Source organism: Channa argus, chromosome 20, assembly GCF_033026475.1.
Source record: "Channa argus isolate prfri chromosome 20, Channa argus male v1.0, whole genome shotgun sequence".
NCBI classification, from domain to species: domain Eukaryota; kingdom Metazoa; phylum Chordata; class Actinopteri; order Anabantiformes; family Channidae; genus Channa; species Channa argus.
The window spans coordinates 4980695-4996180 of NC_090216.1; the positions used below are offsets into that span (position 1 = coordinate 4980695).

At 41.2% G+C, this 15486-nt stretch overlaps 1 protein-coding gene and 1 long non-coding RNA gene across 2 annotated transcripts in view; one reads left to right on the top strand and one right to left on the bottom strand.

The window, feature by feature from the left end:
• The window catches only part of LOC137105325 (uncharacterized), a 104362-nt gene that overhangs the window by 62732 nt on the left and 26144 nt on the right, over window positions 1–15486 (top strand). The window lies entirely within an intron of this gene.
• On the bottom strand, window positions 2146–9631 carry pmp22b (peripheral myelin protein 22b). The gene is made up of 5 exons (XM_067487348.1): window positions 9472–9631; window positions 8836–8926; window positions 8481–8568; window positions 5477–5617; window positions 2146–4559 (listed from the first exon to the last, which is right to left on the bottom strand). Exons 2-5 carry the CDS (start codon window positions 8911–8913, stop codon window positions 4399–4401), a joined length of 468 nt encoding a protein of 155 aa, XP_067343449.1. The 5' UTR covers window positions 8914–8926; window positions 9472–9631; the 3' UTR covers window positions 2146–4398.

Sequence of the window (15486 nt, forward strand, 5' to 3'; positions counted from 1 at the left end):
ACAGTGACATTGCGTGGGATAGGACAGGACAAGACAAGACAAGGAGTTTCTAAGGCATTAATCGGAAAAGTGATTATTTTAAAAGCTCGTCCTTGACCCCGAGATGGGTCAAGGACGAGCAATGATGTGTGGAACCCCCAGACACCTATAAAGCACGGAGCTAATAATGCATAACCGTCAATACTTGATAGACACAACACATTGATTTTGTGCTCTCTTCCTATAACTGCTGTTTTAACATGTACCGAGGGATGTGTGCAAAGAATACTGCTTGAGAAAGGCATCCCCCAAGGTAAAGGTTTATGGTGTTAATTTAACTGCCAAATCCAGGTGGAGGGTAAATCAAATGGCAAGCTGTGACAGAATGTTAATCTGATGTCAGCGCCAAAGCTAATGGGACAGAGACTGGACAATTCTTTGCAGACTACTGTTGGTTCAGGGTGACATGACAAATATGTCTGGTCTGTCTGACTACACATTCGTAACCATTGTGTTTTTGTGCATGTTAATGCAAATGAGTATGAGTGATGGATCCACTCAGTAAAGACACGTCCAGATTTTAAACAGGGAGGCACATAGATTAGAAAGACATGAGTAAGTTCAAGTGAGCTATTCCTGTCAGAGAAAGAAGGCTTTGCACCGTCTCAACAAATTATCTAAATTTGTTCGGATTTGATAGTTCGGATTGTGAAAAGAAGCTTGACATGAACAACAACATAACTAGAACATAGAGGATTAGTAAATGTTTTGATTAAACTGATGAATAGAATGCTACAGCCCGTACATTCACCAGAGCTCAGCAGAATTAAACACCTATGGGAGATGCCGGACTGACATTTTAGGCAATTTAGATCCTGTGCCGTCCTTTGAACAGAGTTCTAGAGAGCTACAGAATGTAGTTATGTCAATAAGCACTAAAGCTCTTCTGGAGGGTCATGACTGCCTGCGATACAACTTATTAAAACAATATTTTGGCTTTTCCTGTCAGTCAACTTTTATTTTGTTCATTATCTCTACGCTGGCTGTTGGGGCGCTGCTTACTCTTTGCTCACTTAGATACAACTAATCAAAGTTAAAAACTCGAATGTTTTGTGTAAAACCTGTGTCGGCCGACACACTGGGCTCATTCCATATGGACTTTTTTGTTTTTGCCATGTTTTGTCTGAATTTATCAAATAGTTATAAATAGTCTCTATAGCGGAAAGGTTATTTGTCTTCTCCCTTTACCTCTAATGATGTGTTGTGCCATAAAAGCCTTCAGAATGGCTCTAGAGGAGGAGCATTCATTAGGTTGACTGAAGGGTAATCGAGAGGAGGCAAATGGGAGAAATCACCTCTCTCTATCATATAGCTGCATGCTAATGGCAGGAGGATCCACCCTCACACGCAAGCTGACTTCTAGACTAGGCTTAATGATTTATAGGGGTAATGGGGTTTAAAAAAGAAAAATATGATCCAGTAAACCCATGGGAGACATTGAGGGTCTCCACTCCCTTCTAAATATTAAGGCAATCAGGACATTCAACTGTAATGCTCATATTGTACCACACAGAGGCAGTGTTTGATAATCTAGTTTGAGATTTACAAATCAATGATGTTGCTGCATGCATCCACTAGATGGCAGTATTGCATAGGACAAATTGTCACAGGCAACACCTGTATACAAAGATTTTAGGCGCGTTAATATAACTACCCAAAAATATAGAAAATTGACAAATCAGGGGGAAAAGATATGAAAATATAGATGCAGACTTTCTCTGAAACTGAAAACACAAGACACAAACAAGCAGAGACCAACGCAGTGTCCCTGTTTTAACCCAACGCTTGTATGTCAGTTGGAGGAGGCAGTGGGAGGCTGTGACCTCTCAGGCCTGCAACAAGCATCCTCCTTGTGAGAATACTCTCTCATAGCTGGAGATTTAGATGCCAGCTGATCACCAGCTGAGTGCAGAAGTGCTGATTATGGATGGACCATTAAAGGACAGATGTCATCGCAGATCATTAGCTATAATCTCTAAACACTGGTTGTGTGACAGTAGAGTGTTTGATTATTGAAATGGGTGGTGTGTTTGCCTCTTCAAGAATGGCATGGAAAAGATGCACATATGTGTGTGGTAAGATTAAAAGACACAAAAAGGCCCCATGTGGTGGTAAGAAACATCCTTTAATGGTTAAACTCAGAGTAGCTTTGGTAATATCGAGAGCATTTGGAAGTGTAATTACAAACATAGTATAGACAAATTAACTCTCTGTACTATAGCTTTACACAAAACAGTAAAGAGGGCAGTTGTCATTAGAGTCAGTCTCTTCTAACTGAACCCGATGATGAATGAGCATCATGCTAAGAACCACGGCAGCTATTGCTACAGATGAGCTCTGAGTTAAATGCTTGAATCCACAACATTGCTCTGTAGCGGAAAGGCCACAGGATCTCACTGGAGATGTCAAGTGGGGGACAAACTCTTGCTTACAGTGTTCAGAACAAGTTCAAGTCCTATGATTAGTGTTGAAACACTAGCTGCATGTTTTCAATAACTAGCATCGGGTGCCAACTGCCGTGCCCCTGCCCCAGTGTGTGTAAAACAAGTCGCGTAACTACAGTAGCAATCACATGCACGAAGCACCTTATTCAGTCTACAGTACAGGAGTATGATCGCTTACTGTAAAGGTAGACTGTACACGGGGATTCACGTGCTGCAGGCTGTATTTCGACAGCTCACGCCTAATGGCAAACAAACATGCATCTACTGTCTATTACAACAGATACATCTCCACAAATGGTTCCTAATCTAATGCTTTCATAGCCCAGAGATGTGTTGCAGGCAGACAGCATGTATGTCTATGCTGACAACTTGATATTCTGCTTTATGTAATTTCTGCTGCACATGCATCAAGTGTTAGTGTGAATCGAGTCCCTTGTAACAGTGGAATATGCAGTATTAGATAAAGTGAGAGTAGTTTTATTGAGTAAGTGAACGTTTTAGGCTAGATTGCCATCAACATCAGTTATGCACAACATATAAACATGTTATAAACAGTGTTTAATACAGTAAAAGAGGAAAACATCTAGACCTCAGTGGACAGAGACTGCAGCATGTCAAACTTCAAGTATATGAAACAGACATTTGTGTCATCACTGCAAACTTCTCTGTCCGTTTTCTTTTTTCCCACATACACTATAAAGTTAATACTAAATGTGTTTCCCTATCATCTGGTATTTTCTTATATGGCTTCGACTCAGTGGCATTTAGAGTTCTACATTTTCTTAAAGGGCTATAATGCCCCCAGAGTGTTATTTCTACGGTATTCTACACAATATGTAATTTAACTTCTTTAGACTGTAGACTGAACAGCTATACACACAAAGTGAATACAAACATCACAGTGAAGGAAAAACAAAGAAAATAGAGCTAAAGCTTATATGAAGTTGTTTAGCTGATCTGTTTACCAACTTGCAGGATAATACTGACATTTCAAATGACTCTATTTCATCAGTGCACCACCCCTATACTCAATTAATCTTTTTTTGTTTTTCAGAAGCTGATGAGGGGAAAAAAAAAAATCACACTGCAAAGTGAAATAGGCTTTGTTCCCTATAGAAGGAGTCAAGCACTGTATGTACAAGAGTACCTCTGTCTCTTTCTCATTTTAATTAATGGCAAACCGTTTAATTTCTAAATGACAACAAAGTAACTACTGTAAATGTGTACTATCAGTAATAGGAATGATAAATACATATAGCACCATATTTTTGTTAAAATAAGAAATAGAAAAATACCCAAAATAAAAACACTAAAACTTGCAAATTCACAAAACCGAAAAGGGAGCAAAGCTGTTTATTATGGCTATGCTACGTCCACGGATGTTACCACTCTTTTTGTAAAGCAAGCCTATCCCAAAAAAAAAGCCTTTTGAATCCTTCTATTTCTATACATGCAATATGGTTAAAATACTCCCAAAAACATTTTTCTTCTTTTTCTTATGGCAGTTACCAAAACGAAAAAAAGGAAAAGAGAAAAAAAACACAACACAATAAAATAGCGTCTAATTATTCCTTCATTACAAACAAAGACTGAGGCACTTAATCAGCTGAAACAAGTATCTGTTGACAGAGCAACACAAAACTATATACATATATGTAAAAAGTGTTATAAATAGGGTTTAAACCATCGATACTATATACATCTTTAAACTGAGACAGTGTTGGTTGTTTTTCGGTTGGTTTCCATGTTGATTTTTGGTTTTACCCCCCCTCCCCTTACTGTGATCTGCTGTATTATCTTGGTGGCTCTTTTGGCCATTTGGTACTCAGGCATCAGAACTTATACTTCAAAGAGGGACTGACGACACTTGCTGTTGGGCTTTAGGTTAATGGGACCACTGGGATGGAGTAATGGCTCATTCTCGCTTCCTCAAGATGACATAGATGAGTCCACTGATCAGCGCCAAAGGGAAGGCCACCCATGCCAGGATGTAGGAGTAGCCAAAGGAGTCTTTCGGCGACGCCCACTGCGGACTCATCACCGTGTAGATGATGGCCCCACTCATCACGAACAAACCTGCAGGGATGAAAAAGCGAACGCTGAATAACGCTGGTCATCACATTGTTCAATAATCGGATCAGGTTTCTCTGCGGCATTGTGCTGTCTGCCTGGTGTCCTGGGCTGAACTCTGTGTGGCAGTGGAGGCAAGCAGGTCAGTGTTCCCCAAATTACAGTAGTTCATGCTTACTGAAAACCAGTCCAGCCTTTGGAAGCCTTTCCACCTCTGCCCGCCTCCCTTGTTCAGCCTTGCACGATCTGTTTGTCAGACCCCCGCACTGTCAGCCTTCCTGACATTTCAACTTGGCTGGCAGTGTGCCCAGTCATTCCTGTTTGGCTGAGTGGGCAACAGGGTGCCGGGCAATGCACTGGCACAATATAGAGCGCAAACCTGGGATGTTGGAAAGGGCTGCCAAGAGGAAACACAATGGACCGGCAGTTGAGCTGCTCTCTAGCCAAAGGGCATGAGGTACAATAGACAAGTGGAGCATTAAACCATTAGTAACTGGCTCAGACTCTCTTAATTTAATTCTCTTCAGTGTGAGAATCCACTGTTCCACGATTTGTCTGTGTAGGTGGATTTGTGTAAGTGGTGTGTTTTCTCAATTGTTGCCATACAATTAAGCAGATCAGAGTACTAAAACATCAGTCGTTAATCAGACATAGTACAAAAAATATCAGTCATTTAATACTTTAAAAAGGTTTCTAGCTTTACATATTTTCATTGACAGATTAATAAACAACCAAAAATAATAATTTGCAATATTAAATTCATGTCAGCTCTAAATAATACTCCAATCTAATACAAACCCCTAGTCCCTTTTCTTTCTCTTGCTCATATGCCAACAAAAAATACAGCGTGTAATGTCTGTTTGCTGTCAAGTATGTTGTCAGTGGATTTATGAGGAAGTGCTAACGATGAGGGTTGAACTCACTGGCAAGGATCTGGAACGTTCCAGTGAGGAAGAAGCGTCCGCCCTTCTGCAAAGTGAAGAGCTGGCAGAAGAAAAGGATGAGAGCCAGGAAGCTGAAGATGATGGATAGGATCATGAGAGCCTGGACCGTCTGAATCCACACTGCAGGGGTAGAAGGCAAAGTGTTGTCAATAACATTCATACAATGGTAGTTCTCATCAACCAGAGCAAAATTCATATATAACATTGATTTAATGAGTGTATGAAGGGAAACTAAAGAATAACAAGTGTGTGCTTTCAGTGGCATTGCCTCTACTCGCATCCTCTGAAAGAGAACATAATGAGCAAACCTCCGCTATGTTTACTTCTGGGACTGTATAATGGATCCCTAACAGTAAAACCCAGGTATCTTGTTTCTAAAAGCTCCATGCACCCCTCACAGCAGGACCCATGACTAAATGTACCATATCGATCATTGCTCTAAGACCAGGACGAGCTAGAAGCCATTAACCCGTAAAAGTGCAACAACATGGAAGTACCATTTACTCATCTGTGCTTTCTACCCGTGTGTTTTTGTGCTTCATTTGTGCCCCCGTGCCTGGAATCCCAAGATTTCCAAGTAGGTTCTATTTCTTGTGTGAGGGTTATCCAGGCCTTTCCAGGCCTCTCAGGTTTCCTAAGCACTTTTACTCTATGTATCCACCCAACGTTTTTTTCTTTTAACAGCGTCTGCTGCTGTTAGATTTGGGAGCCACCCATTCCATAAAGTGCTGGCAGGTGCTTGACCCTGAAGGGACGGTCTTTAGTGCACTCGTTTGCCACTGCTTTCTCAGACCATCTGCAAATATTCCCGTTAGGTCTATAAAAAGTGAGAATTTTTTTTTTTGTTTTATGGCTCCATCTGTATGAAAACCATTGCTAATGTCTGACATTTTAAATCTCTATTGTGTTTATCGATTCTCTTGAATTATGTAAATCAAAGGTATAATGTGGCTTTAATGTGAGACCACTTGCGGACAAAAAAGAAGATTCATGATGCATAATTTATCACTGTTCAGACTCATAAACAAAAACAATGATGTGAAAGTAGGACTTCTTCTGTATGATAAGACCAAAAACTGTGGGCCAAAACACTTTGTACATATTTTCTCCTTGTAAATCGAAACCTGTCATAGATTTGAAGCCCATCCTGGAGTCAGGTTACCCTCAATCACAGTCCTACTGTATGTCTTGATGACCAGTGGTTCAGTGTTGAGATAAAATAGGAAACATGACACAATGCACATCTCCCTCTAAAACCTACAGCCAGCATAAAACCAAAACCATAGCAACAATTAGATTCCAGATGCTGTTTAATACTGTGTGATAACACTGTGAGAAATGGCTGAAATGTTCCACCTCTGTCCTACAATGGTGCTCAAATCTCATTGCTTTCCCGTAGGCGTAAATCTTATTCTCCTTTTTTTTTTCACTGACCGGGAGCAGCATGAGATGCAGTTTGGGGCTTTGACCGTTACCGATGAGCAAACACAACTCATGTTGAACAGTTCACATGAATGATGTTGATTATTGTATTCTATGGGGCCCACACCCGTCTGTGCACAACAGAAATAAACCTCCTGTGGTTTATATTCCACTGTGTTTATATATGTGGGCCTGTATGGGGGCAGAGAACATTCTTCCTCAATAGCTAATTTTAGAGCGAGTAAATTCTATGAAGTAATTTTCCTGGCTTGTACAGGATGTGATGTTTTAGATGAAAGCAGCATGTGACAACTGTGACATGAGTATCTCTCAACCAGGCGTCATCAAAACCTAATGCAGCCAGTATGTTTGTAACCAAGGCGACAACAATGAGAAGTTCAGAAGTTTCACAACTGCCCTATAAATAACTGCGATGCCTGTGATTATGATTCACTTGAGAAGAAACTTGATTGCTCGGCAGGGCTTCAGAAAGCCCTTTCCAACACAGGCTCGGCCCCATGCGTGAGGGCAGGCTGTTGTCTTCCACCACCCAAAGCCAAAGGACGGTGGCGGCCACAGCACACGCACCTTCTTAAACAAACACTGCGCGTCAGTGCACTAGTGAAAACAAGTCAAACAAACTGGCTGTGGCATCAAACTACCTGGCAGAGCAGGCCCGCCACTGCTGCCCTGACAAAACACACACACTGGCTGAGTATGGCTCATTCTCGACAAATTACATCACCTCTGCTGCGGCCAGCAGCTCTTGCACTGATGTGAGGGCACATTTAGCAGCAAAACATACAACTAATCAACAGTGATCTTGCTGAAACACGGTTGGCAAGTCCTTTTTAAGGCAATTTTATAAGGATGTAGTTATTAAAAATAGTGGAAGTTATCTACGGAATTCTAATACAAACATGAAGCTGCTTGACTCTGTCTAAATAAATCTCCACACACTGCAGCTGCTGCCTTCAAATTGTTCTAATGATCCCTGCAAATGAACACTAGTCGCGATGATCTGACACTGGGTGTGACCCACCATCAACAGGCTATATTCTACATGAGGTAGGACAAGGTCCTCCTGCTTTCTAACACTGATACGTGCAGACAAACAAATGCACATACACACATACACACATTCATCTGAAACTTTAAATACGCTCCACAGCCCCACCCTGAATCACTATGCCCCCCCTCCCAAACAGGAGACCTGAATATGGACATCACACCACAACTATTTATACAGCAGCAGCCTATCAGCTAGCACTTGAAGATGGCACTGCCACATTCTCTGCCCTAGATGGCACCAGAGTCTCAGACGAGCAGCGACAACACCCACAGCAACAAGGTAAATGTTGGATATTAGCAGGAAATTTTCCAAAGTTCAGCAAGGATTTAGACTGATCATTCTTTTCAGCTGAGATCATGTTACCCAACACGAGCCTAAAAACCTGCTTATAGCAGAGCCATGCGTAGAATGTACAGTATCAGTCATTACATTATAAAAACAAACTAAGTAGCTGTCTTTAAGGAAAATTGTAAAATGTTAGCGTCTGACCATCAGTTGATCCTGTGAGACAGGCTCCTCCAGTGATAGAGCAGTTTTGCCAGAGGTCTGCGGTGTAACTGCCATTTTGCCTCCATACCTGGAATCAACAATATACAGGTTGGTCAGTTATGTGTGGAGAGCAGCACCAAATTGGCCAAAAACAGAGTTTCTTTGGCCTAAACATGCATGTGTTGAAAATACACAAAGATAAATAACTCTGATGCAATGTTTTTCCTGGGGGGAAACTCAACTCAATCTACTGCAATAATCTTAAAAATGAACTATGAAATAGTGAACAATTTTTTATTTTTTTAGAAATTGATACTGCCAAGTTTTTAGCAAAAGAAACATGAGCTTTACTCACGCTGACAATTGTTGACACAAACAGGAGAACCAGGGCAGCTACGTGCAGGAAGACGATTCCCAGTAGTAGGAGCAGCATCTTTTCAGACGATCTGTGCGGTAACGAGAAGAGGAGACAAGAGTTTGTGTGAGTGTCAGACTGGTGAGACATGGGTGTGTCGCTGCAGTGCGTTGTTCAACGTGCAGGGGATTTTAGAGACGCTTCAGCATCTGGAGACGCGATAGTTACCTGAGACTGTGGGAGAACGCATTTCATTTTTATTCTAAGTTTACAGGATGTAAACTTGAGTGAACTTTTTCTCAAGTCCACACTCAAACAAAAAGACCCTTTTCATTTTTGCGTTTTTTTTTTTTTAAATTCAGACTTGTCATCAGCATAACCAACATTGTGTTTACGTGTTAAAATAACGGTATTAAATAAGACAGCAATATAACATTACATTTAACCTAACTCTATTTATCAAACGAATTTAATTCTAATGCCGGGTTGTTGTTTTTGTGGCTATGAACCCTGGGTCTATGCGCAACAGCGCGCCGTGCGTCCCGGCAGAGCGCGTTACTGCTAACGCTTCGCTCCGCCATCTCTGGGCAGAGGAGACGAATATAAGAAGTTTAGAAGAAACTAAAGTCCACTTACTTCGAGCTAGGAGCGTGTATGTCCACAAAAAAAAAAGAGGTTCAGACTTGTAAGAAGCAAAAGCAAGTTTTCCAACAAGAGTCCAACAGCGGTAGTCCCCTCGGTGCGCTCAGACTAGATTGATGCCAGGGGCGGACGTTCTGTTATAAAGTGTCTCATTATGGGAGAACAACGCCCTGCGTGCGTCGCTGCGTCATGGAGTGACCCTCTGGTCCGCAGCCAGGATTCCCAATATAGACTCACCATGCGTAATAGCACATGGGTTGCCTTAGTTACTGACTTACTGTACTTGTTATGACTTGACTGATCGTTGTTTGGCTGTGTGGTAACTAAGGGCAACGAAACGCTTTCGAAGAGTTCGTCTTGCTCCAGATACCAGTTTTTAATTTTCATTTTATTTTAAATTAATTTACACACACTGTTAGAATTCAATTCTGTTGGTGTTGTATTGGATCTGCATATAGATTTAGCTTGAATATATTCAGCATACAATTTGAAATTGTATTTTGATTAAAGGTGGAATATTAATCAAAACTGGCAGTGGATCATATCTAAGGTTACACAGCTTGATTTAAACCCTCAAATCTGGCAAACTAAAGGTCTTTCTCAACTCAAATAGTCTGAATTTCTAGCACAGTTTGGACTTTATCAAATTTCTTGTAAACTCAGCTTCTGTTACCATAGCAATCTCAAGTCCAAACATTGTAGTAGCGTGGGGTCTTTTCCTTCTGGTAGTCATGTAGTACTCGTGACTCACTGTATGTGAAATTGTGGACTGATATGCCGTCACCACTACTGCTGAGAGATAGCATCTGGGGCTCTCCTCTCTCTCTGACATGAGTAATTTTAAGTTCCACCGTGAACAGGAACCACCGCCCCTGATGTGAGAAGTATGCACTTGCGTTAGTCCTATAAATATTGGTGTTGCAATGAATGGAATTTCAGGAAATATATCAAAATGGTGATTATTTTAGAGTATGATGTGATTTCCTTATCTCTTCCTCCAAATGAATCATTACAGAGCATGAAGCTAAGAGATGCAATATTAATCAAAGTCAGCTGTGAGTCAGTGTGGACGGATTCTGTCTCCACACATGTTTCAAGTTGAGTTTGACCTTTTGGTCACAAGACAAGCAACGTTCATAAGTCATCCAATACAAAAAAAAAAAATAAATCAGGGCTTTCTAGACTGACGGCATGATTTCCTCATCGTCGGCAGGTTTGTAGAGGAGATTAGGAGAAGCTAGACCTCACATAACCCCTGTCTGCATCCACTCTCTATTCTTCACCACTTAGCCCACACTTCCTGAATGCCTCTGCATCTGTTTCACACACTCACATAAGGGTGTGATGTGTGTCTCCTGTGCTTATGTACACACACACACACACATAAAATGGACAGTTACGAGACCAGATCACGGCCAAGAAGTGCTGCTCTTTGTGACTGCTGGGGACTTAAAGTGTGTGACATTGTTAGCCTGATCTCCATAAGAGATTCTTCTTTTTTTTAAAACTGATACCTGTTGTGCATTTAACCCAGTTTAACTATCGGGTTTTCTGAAATGTCAGGCCTGACCCCTGAGTGTGGTAGATGCTCAGCAGGTTTACACTGACACACGGAGGAGCAGTCTTGTTAAAGCTGTGGAGCAGGCATTCCCTTTTCCCATCCCTTATATGTCAATGTTTGTGAAAGTCTGACAATCAGTGGGCTGAGTGAACACGGGAGTGTCAAGTTTATTGCATTTGAAGCCAGAGTTGACACCAAACTATCTGGGGAGAGCCACATAACAACCATTCAGAGCGAGATATTGAATAATTTTACAGCTTGAACAGCATCCAATATTTCACCTCTTTCGTTCTTTGCTTATCTTCACATTGGTGCAACACACGGTGAGAGTGCATACCAAAAGCAGAGATAGGATCTAAGCCAGAGAGCATGAATCTGGAGAGTAGAATAATTGCGTTACTGTAACTCCTTCCACATGGCAACACAGATGAGTGTTAAAATAGATGTGGCATCTTATTTTATTCTATTTTGTTTCAAAAATGAGAAATTTGTAGTAAAATAAATAATGACAAGTAGCAAAAATGTGTCACCATAGATGGAGCTTTGTCCCTGATGCAGTTCGATTGCACCTTCTTTCACTTTATTGCATTATATGCAGTTTTACTGATCTTGGCTCAAACCAAAATCCATTAGCAATCATGAATAAGTGGCTTATAGGCAGTCTTGGAGACAGTGAATCCAGACAGTGCTTCTTGGGGGTCATGGGGAATGACCTATCTGCGTCACTGGGAAATAGGCCTTCTGCCTTGTGTTTTGGTTGTTGCAGCTGTTGGTCAAAGGTGGCTCAGTATTTATGTTCATTTAGTAACATTTGAAGTGCTTTTATCTCTTAGTCCACTGAGTTAGAGCAGATCTGCTCCTTCTCCAGCCATGTCAGATTTGTACTACCCCTCTCTCTACTCAAATTGTCCCTGCTGTGTCTGTGTTTATAGCACTGGCAAGTTGGATTCAAACAAAAAGGTGCATACACTATTTACATGCAGACGCTTTATGTATCAGAAAGTTGCAGTCACAGAAAATACTCTGCAACATACTTAGCTCAGTTGCAGGTCATAGTCTCTCTCTCTTCCCATGGCTCTTATCTACTTATCACAATAAGCTATAAACTAAAGGAAAACCACACCTCCTCAAAATACTTCTCAAATCAAGATAATCGTTAAACAAGGCTAGTGAAAAGGTGAGAAACGTTTGACAACAAAACCAAGAAAAAGTAGCGGTTTCATTCTTCAGTCTTCATGGCTGTGGAAGCCATGATCGCAGCAATTTGGAGATAACGTTTGAGGTCGGGGTGGATTTTGGTTGGCATTTTGTTTAGTAAGTTGTTATTTTAAACAAAACCACAAAATTCCTGACCAAGTGGTTTTTGTTCCTAAACCTAAGTCGTGTGCTAAGCTGAAATGGCCCACATGTGCAGTTTTAACCAGGGACAGCCACGTGATAATAGCCTAAGCAGCAAACCCCAAGGTGGAGTAGCACTAAATGATACTGAACAATTAATGTGTGCGTGTGTCCTCTTACACTGCTGAAATCATCAATTCATGACTCGCACATTAACCCCGTTTTTTATTTTGTGTATGTCTCCTTTAGGCAACACTATTAGAAATCTGGTTCCATCAATCTATGGAACTAGATGAAAAAAATCAGTTAATCAAGCTTCAGGCATGCCTACAAGACAGAAAGGCCCGGATGTCCCACAGTTTCTTACTTCTGAAGTCATAGTACTTGGGCCTAAAACTCTCCAAAATATGTTGTCCGACCATATCGTTACTTTAGATGGCATATCTCTGGCCTCCAGTACTACTGCAAAGAACCGTGAAGTTATTTCTGACCAGGATTTGTCCTTTACCTCACATATAAAACAAATTTCTAGAACAGCCGTCTTCCACCTACGGAACATTGCCAATATTAGGAGCATCCTGTCTCTGCCTCTAGGTTGGACTACTGTAATGCCCTACTCTCTGGATGCCCCAGTAACTCCCTAAAAAGCCTTGAATTATTCCAAAATGCGGCAGCAAGAGCGCTGACTGGAATTGGCAAGAGAGATCATATTTCACCTTCACTAGCTTCTCTCCATTGGCTTAGCATTAAAATCTAGAATAGAATTTAAAACCCTGCTTCTTACATATAAAGTTCCATCATATATAAAAGACCTCATAGTCCCATATCATCCCAATAGACCACTTCTATCTAGGAATGCAGGCCTACTCATGGTTGTGTATGTGGATAAAGAGGAAGTGCGCTGTGAGAAGCTAGCGTAAGCTTTTTATTCCCACAAAAGCACGGTCCTCCTTCCCTTGACAGGAGATGTATTAATAAAATACAATCAAATAAATGTGGTTTTAGTGCCCAACTGCACTATGATTCAGCAGGAAAAACCCTGCAGTACTGTATCTGTGCCGCTGCATTATCAAGCCACTTCTCTCTGGCCGAGCCTCTATTGACAAAGCTCACAGATCAGTGTCACAATTCCACCTAATCACACAAAAGGCCTGAGATGACTGTTGCCTTTATTTTGAGGAGTAGGAGACACAGTTGTGTAAAGAATGCTTAGGAAAGGTAAAAGGAAAGTTGATTTGGAAAAAACAAAACCAAAAAACATTTAGGTAGGTGCAGATTTCTCATGTGAGCAAGCATCAGCAGACAGTCACAGACAACCACAGAGCCACTGTACGTGAGGTTGGCAGTTGGGATGGAAAACCACATAGAATATTACATGTCCTATCAGTCTGGCTCCAGCTTCCTCAGTTACGAGTCCGTTCGCCCAACGGATTCTCGTTATGTTTCTTTTCTCTCTTTGTCCTAGAAAAACTTCACAGCACAACAATTGAGCAGCCAAACAGCCTCTTGAGAAAATTGAGTTTTGGGACAGATCCAAAGGCTACAGGAAGAGCTGGTTCCCATGAATGTTTAGTGTTTAGTTCAAACTGAGCAGCAGTTTATGATGAGTGGAGATGAAGTGATAAATGTTCCATCGTCATTGCGCTAGAGAGTTTAAAATGTGAAAGTTAGATACTATTTTAAACATCTTCTTATTTTTTGCACAGGGCAATGACGGACTTGGACTATCTGAGGGGCAGGGGCAAAACAATCTAAAGGGTTACTTATTATTTGTAGCCACTTGATCATATTTGCTCTACCGTGGGGGGAGGGACTTCATGTTTGGGGGGAGGGCATTTTATTGTGTTTGCTATACTCTGGGGGCACCTTACAGGACACACTGTTCTCTTATGGTAAGTTTGCTCTACTGTAGGGGCACTATAGTGGTCACCCCCCCCACCCCCACCCCCCCCCCTCATTAATTCCACCCATAAAGAGAAGAGATTCTCTTGTTTGAAGATGTTTGAATTAAACCTGTTTCAATCCAACCCCCTACATAGAGTCCAAATACTTTATAGGATGTACTGGATAATTTGCCTGTGCACAATATTATTTTTCTGTTCTACCCTCTGAAATGGAGAGAAGATAATTGAAGAATTTCAGTTACGGTGCTGTATCTCAGGAGCTAGACATGTCATTCACTAATCATGGGGTTGGCAGTTTGTCCATATGCCAGAGTGACTTTGGGCAAGACACTGAACCCCGAGTTGCTCTCAATGGGCCAGTGCGTGGCCATTCATGGCAGCTCCCTTGCCATTGGTGTGTGAATGGATAAACGGGAAGCGATTTTGCAAAGTGCTTCAGGTATTGATAAAGTATAAAAGCGCTATATTAATGTGCTTTGATGTAGAAGGTAAAATGCACTATACAGTTTCACCCTTTAATGGAGAAATGAATTAGTACTAATGTTAGGATCCCAATAAATGACCATTATCAGTTATCACATTTACATAGAGCTTCAGGTGGGAGACTTCCACTTCCTATTAGACCATTACATGTTAATAAGTGACCCTATTGGCAATAGTTAATATGACGCAGGCAGGAGTCAGTTGCAGATGTAGAACATAAATTGGAGCAAAGCAAACCAAGCAAAGCCTGAGGGTGTGGTTGCCAAACCCAAACTGAGCCCAACCCAAGCCCAACAAGCACTCAACAAGGAGCTACATAGCCACCATAGGTTGATTATTTGAAATGTTAGGGCATTTCAAATAAGAATAAAGATGAAACATGGGTTCATGTACTGTGTTTTATAGCTGTAAATATTCAGCTACTCTTATTTATCCATACACGGTTGACTGAACCTGACCCCAACCCAAACATCATTTCTAATTTTCTATCCAGTCAGGTGTTGGGGCAGGGTTTTACTGAGCCATATCTATGTTCTCATAGATGGACAGTAGATATGGTTTCACTCTCTCCACTCAATCACAAACTGATTAAAGAGTGAAACTCTTACAGAAACTTTCTCATGGAGTTGTTTTTCTTTATTTCAATTGATTGTGTACATATGCAATATTTTGCTAAGAGCTATAATAACTTTTAGTGTCTCAGTAGGACAGGGTTGATGTCTG

Bases quoted from the DNA above. Each gene is read 5' to 3' on its own strand.
- pmp22b (XM_067487348.1), bottom strand. From the start codon at position 8,913: ATGCTGCTCCTACTACTGGGAATCGTCTTCCTGCACGTAGCTGCCCTG. The intron at 8,569-8,835 runs GTGAGTAAAGCT...TGTTGATTCCAG, and splicing joins TTGTGTCAACAATTGTCAGC to GTATGGAGGCAAAATGGCAG. The intron at 5,618-8,480 runs GTCAGACGCTAA...CTACCCCTGCAG, and splicing joins TCTCACAGGATCAACTGATG to TGTGGATTCAGACGGTCCAG.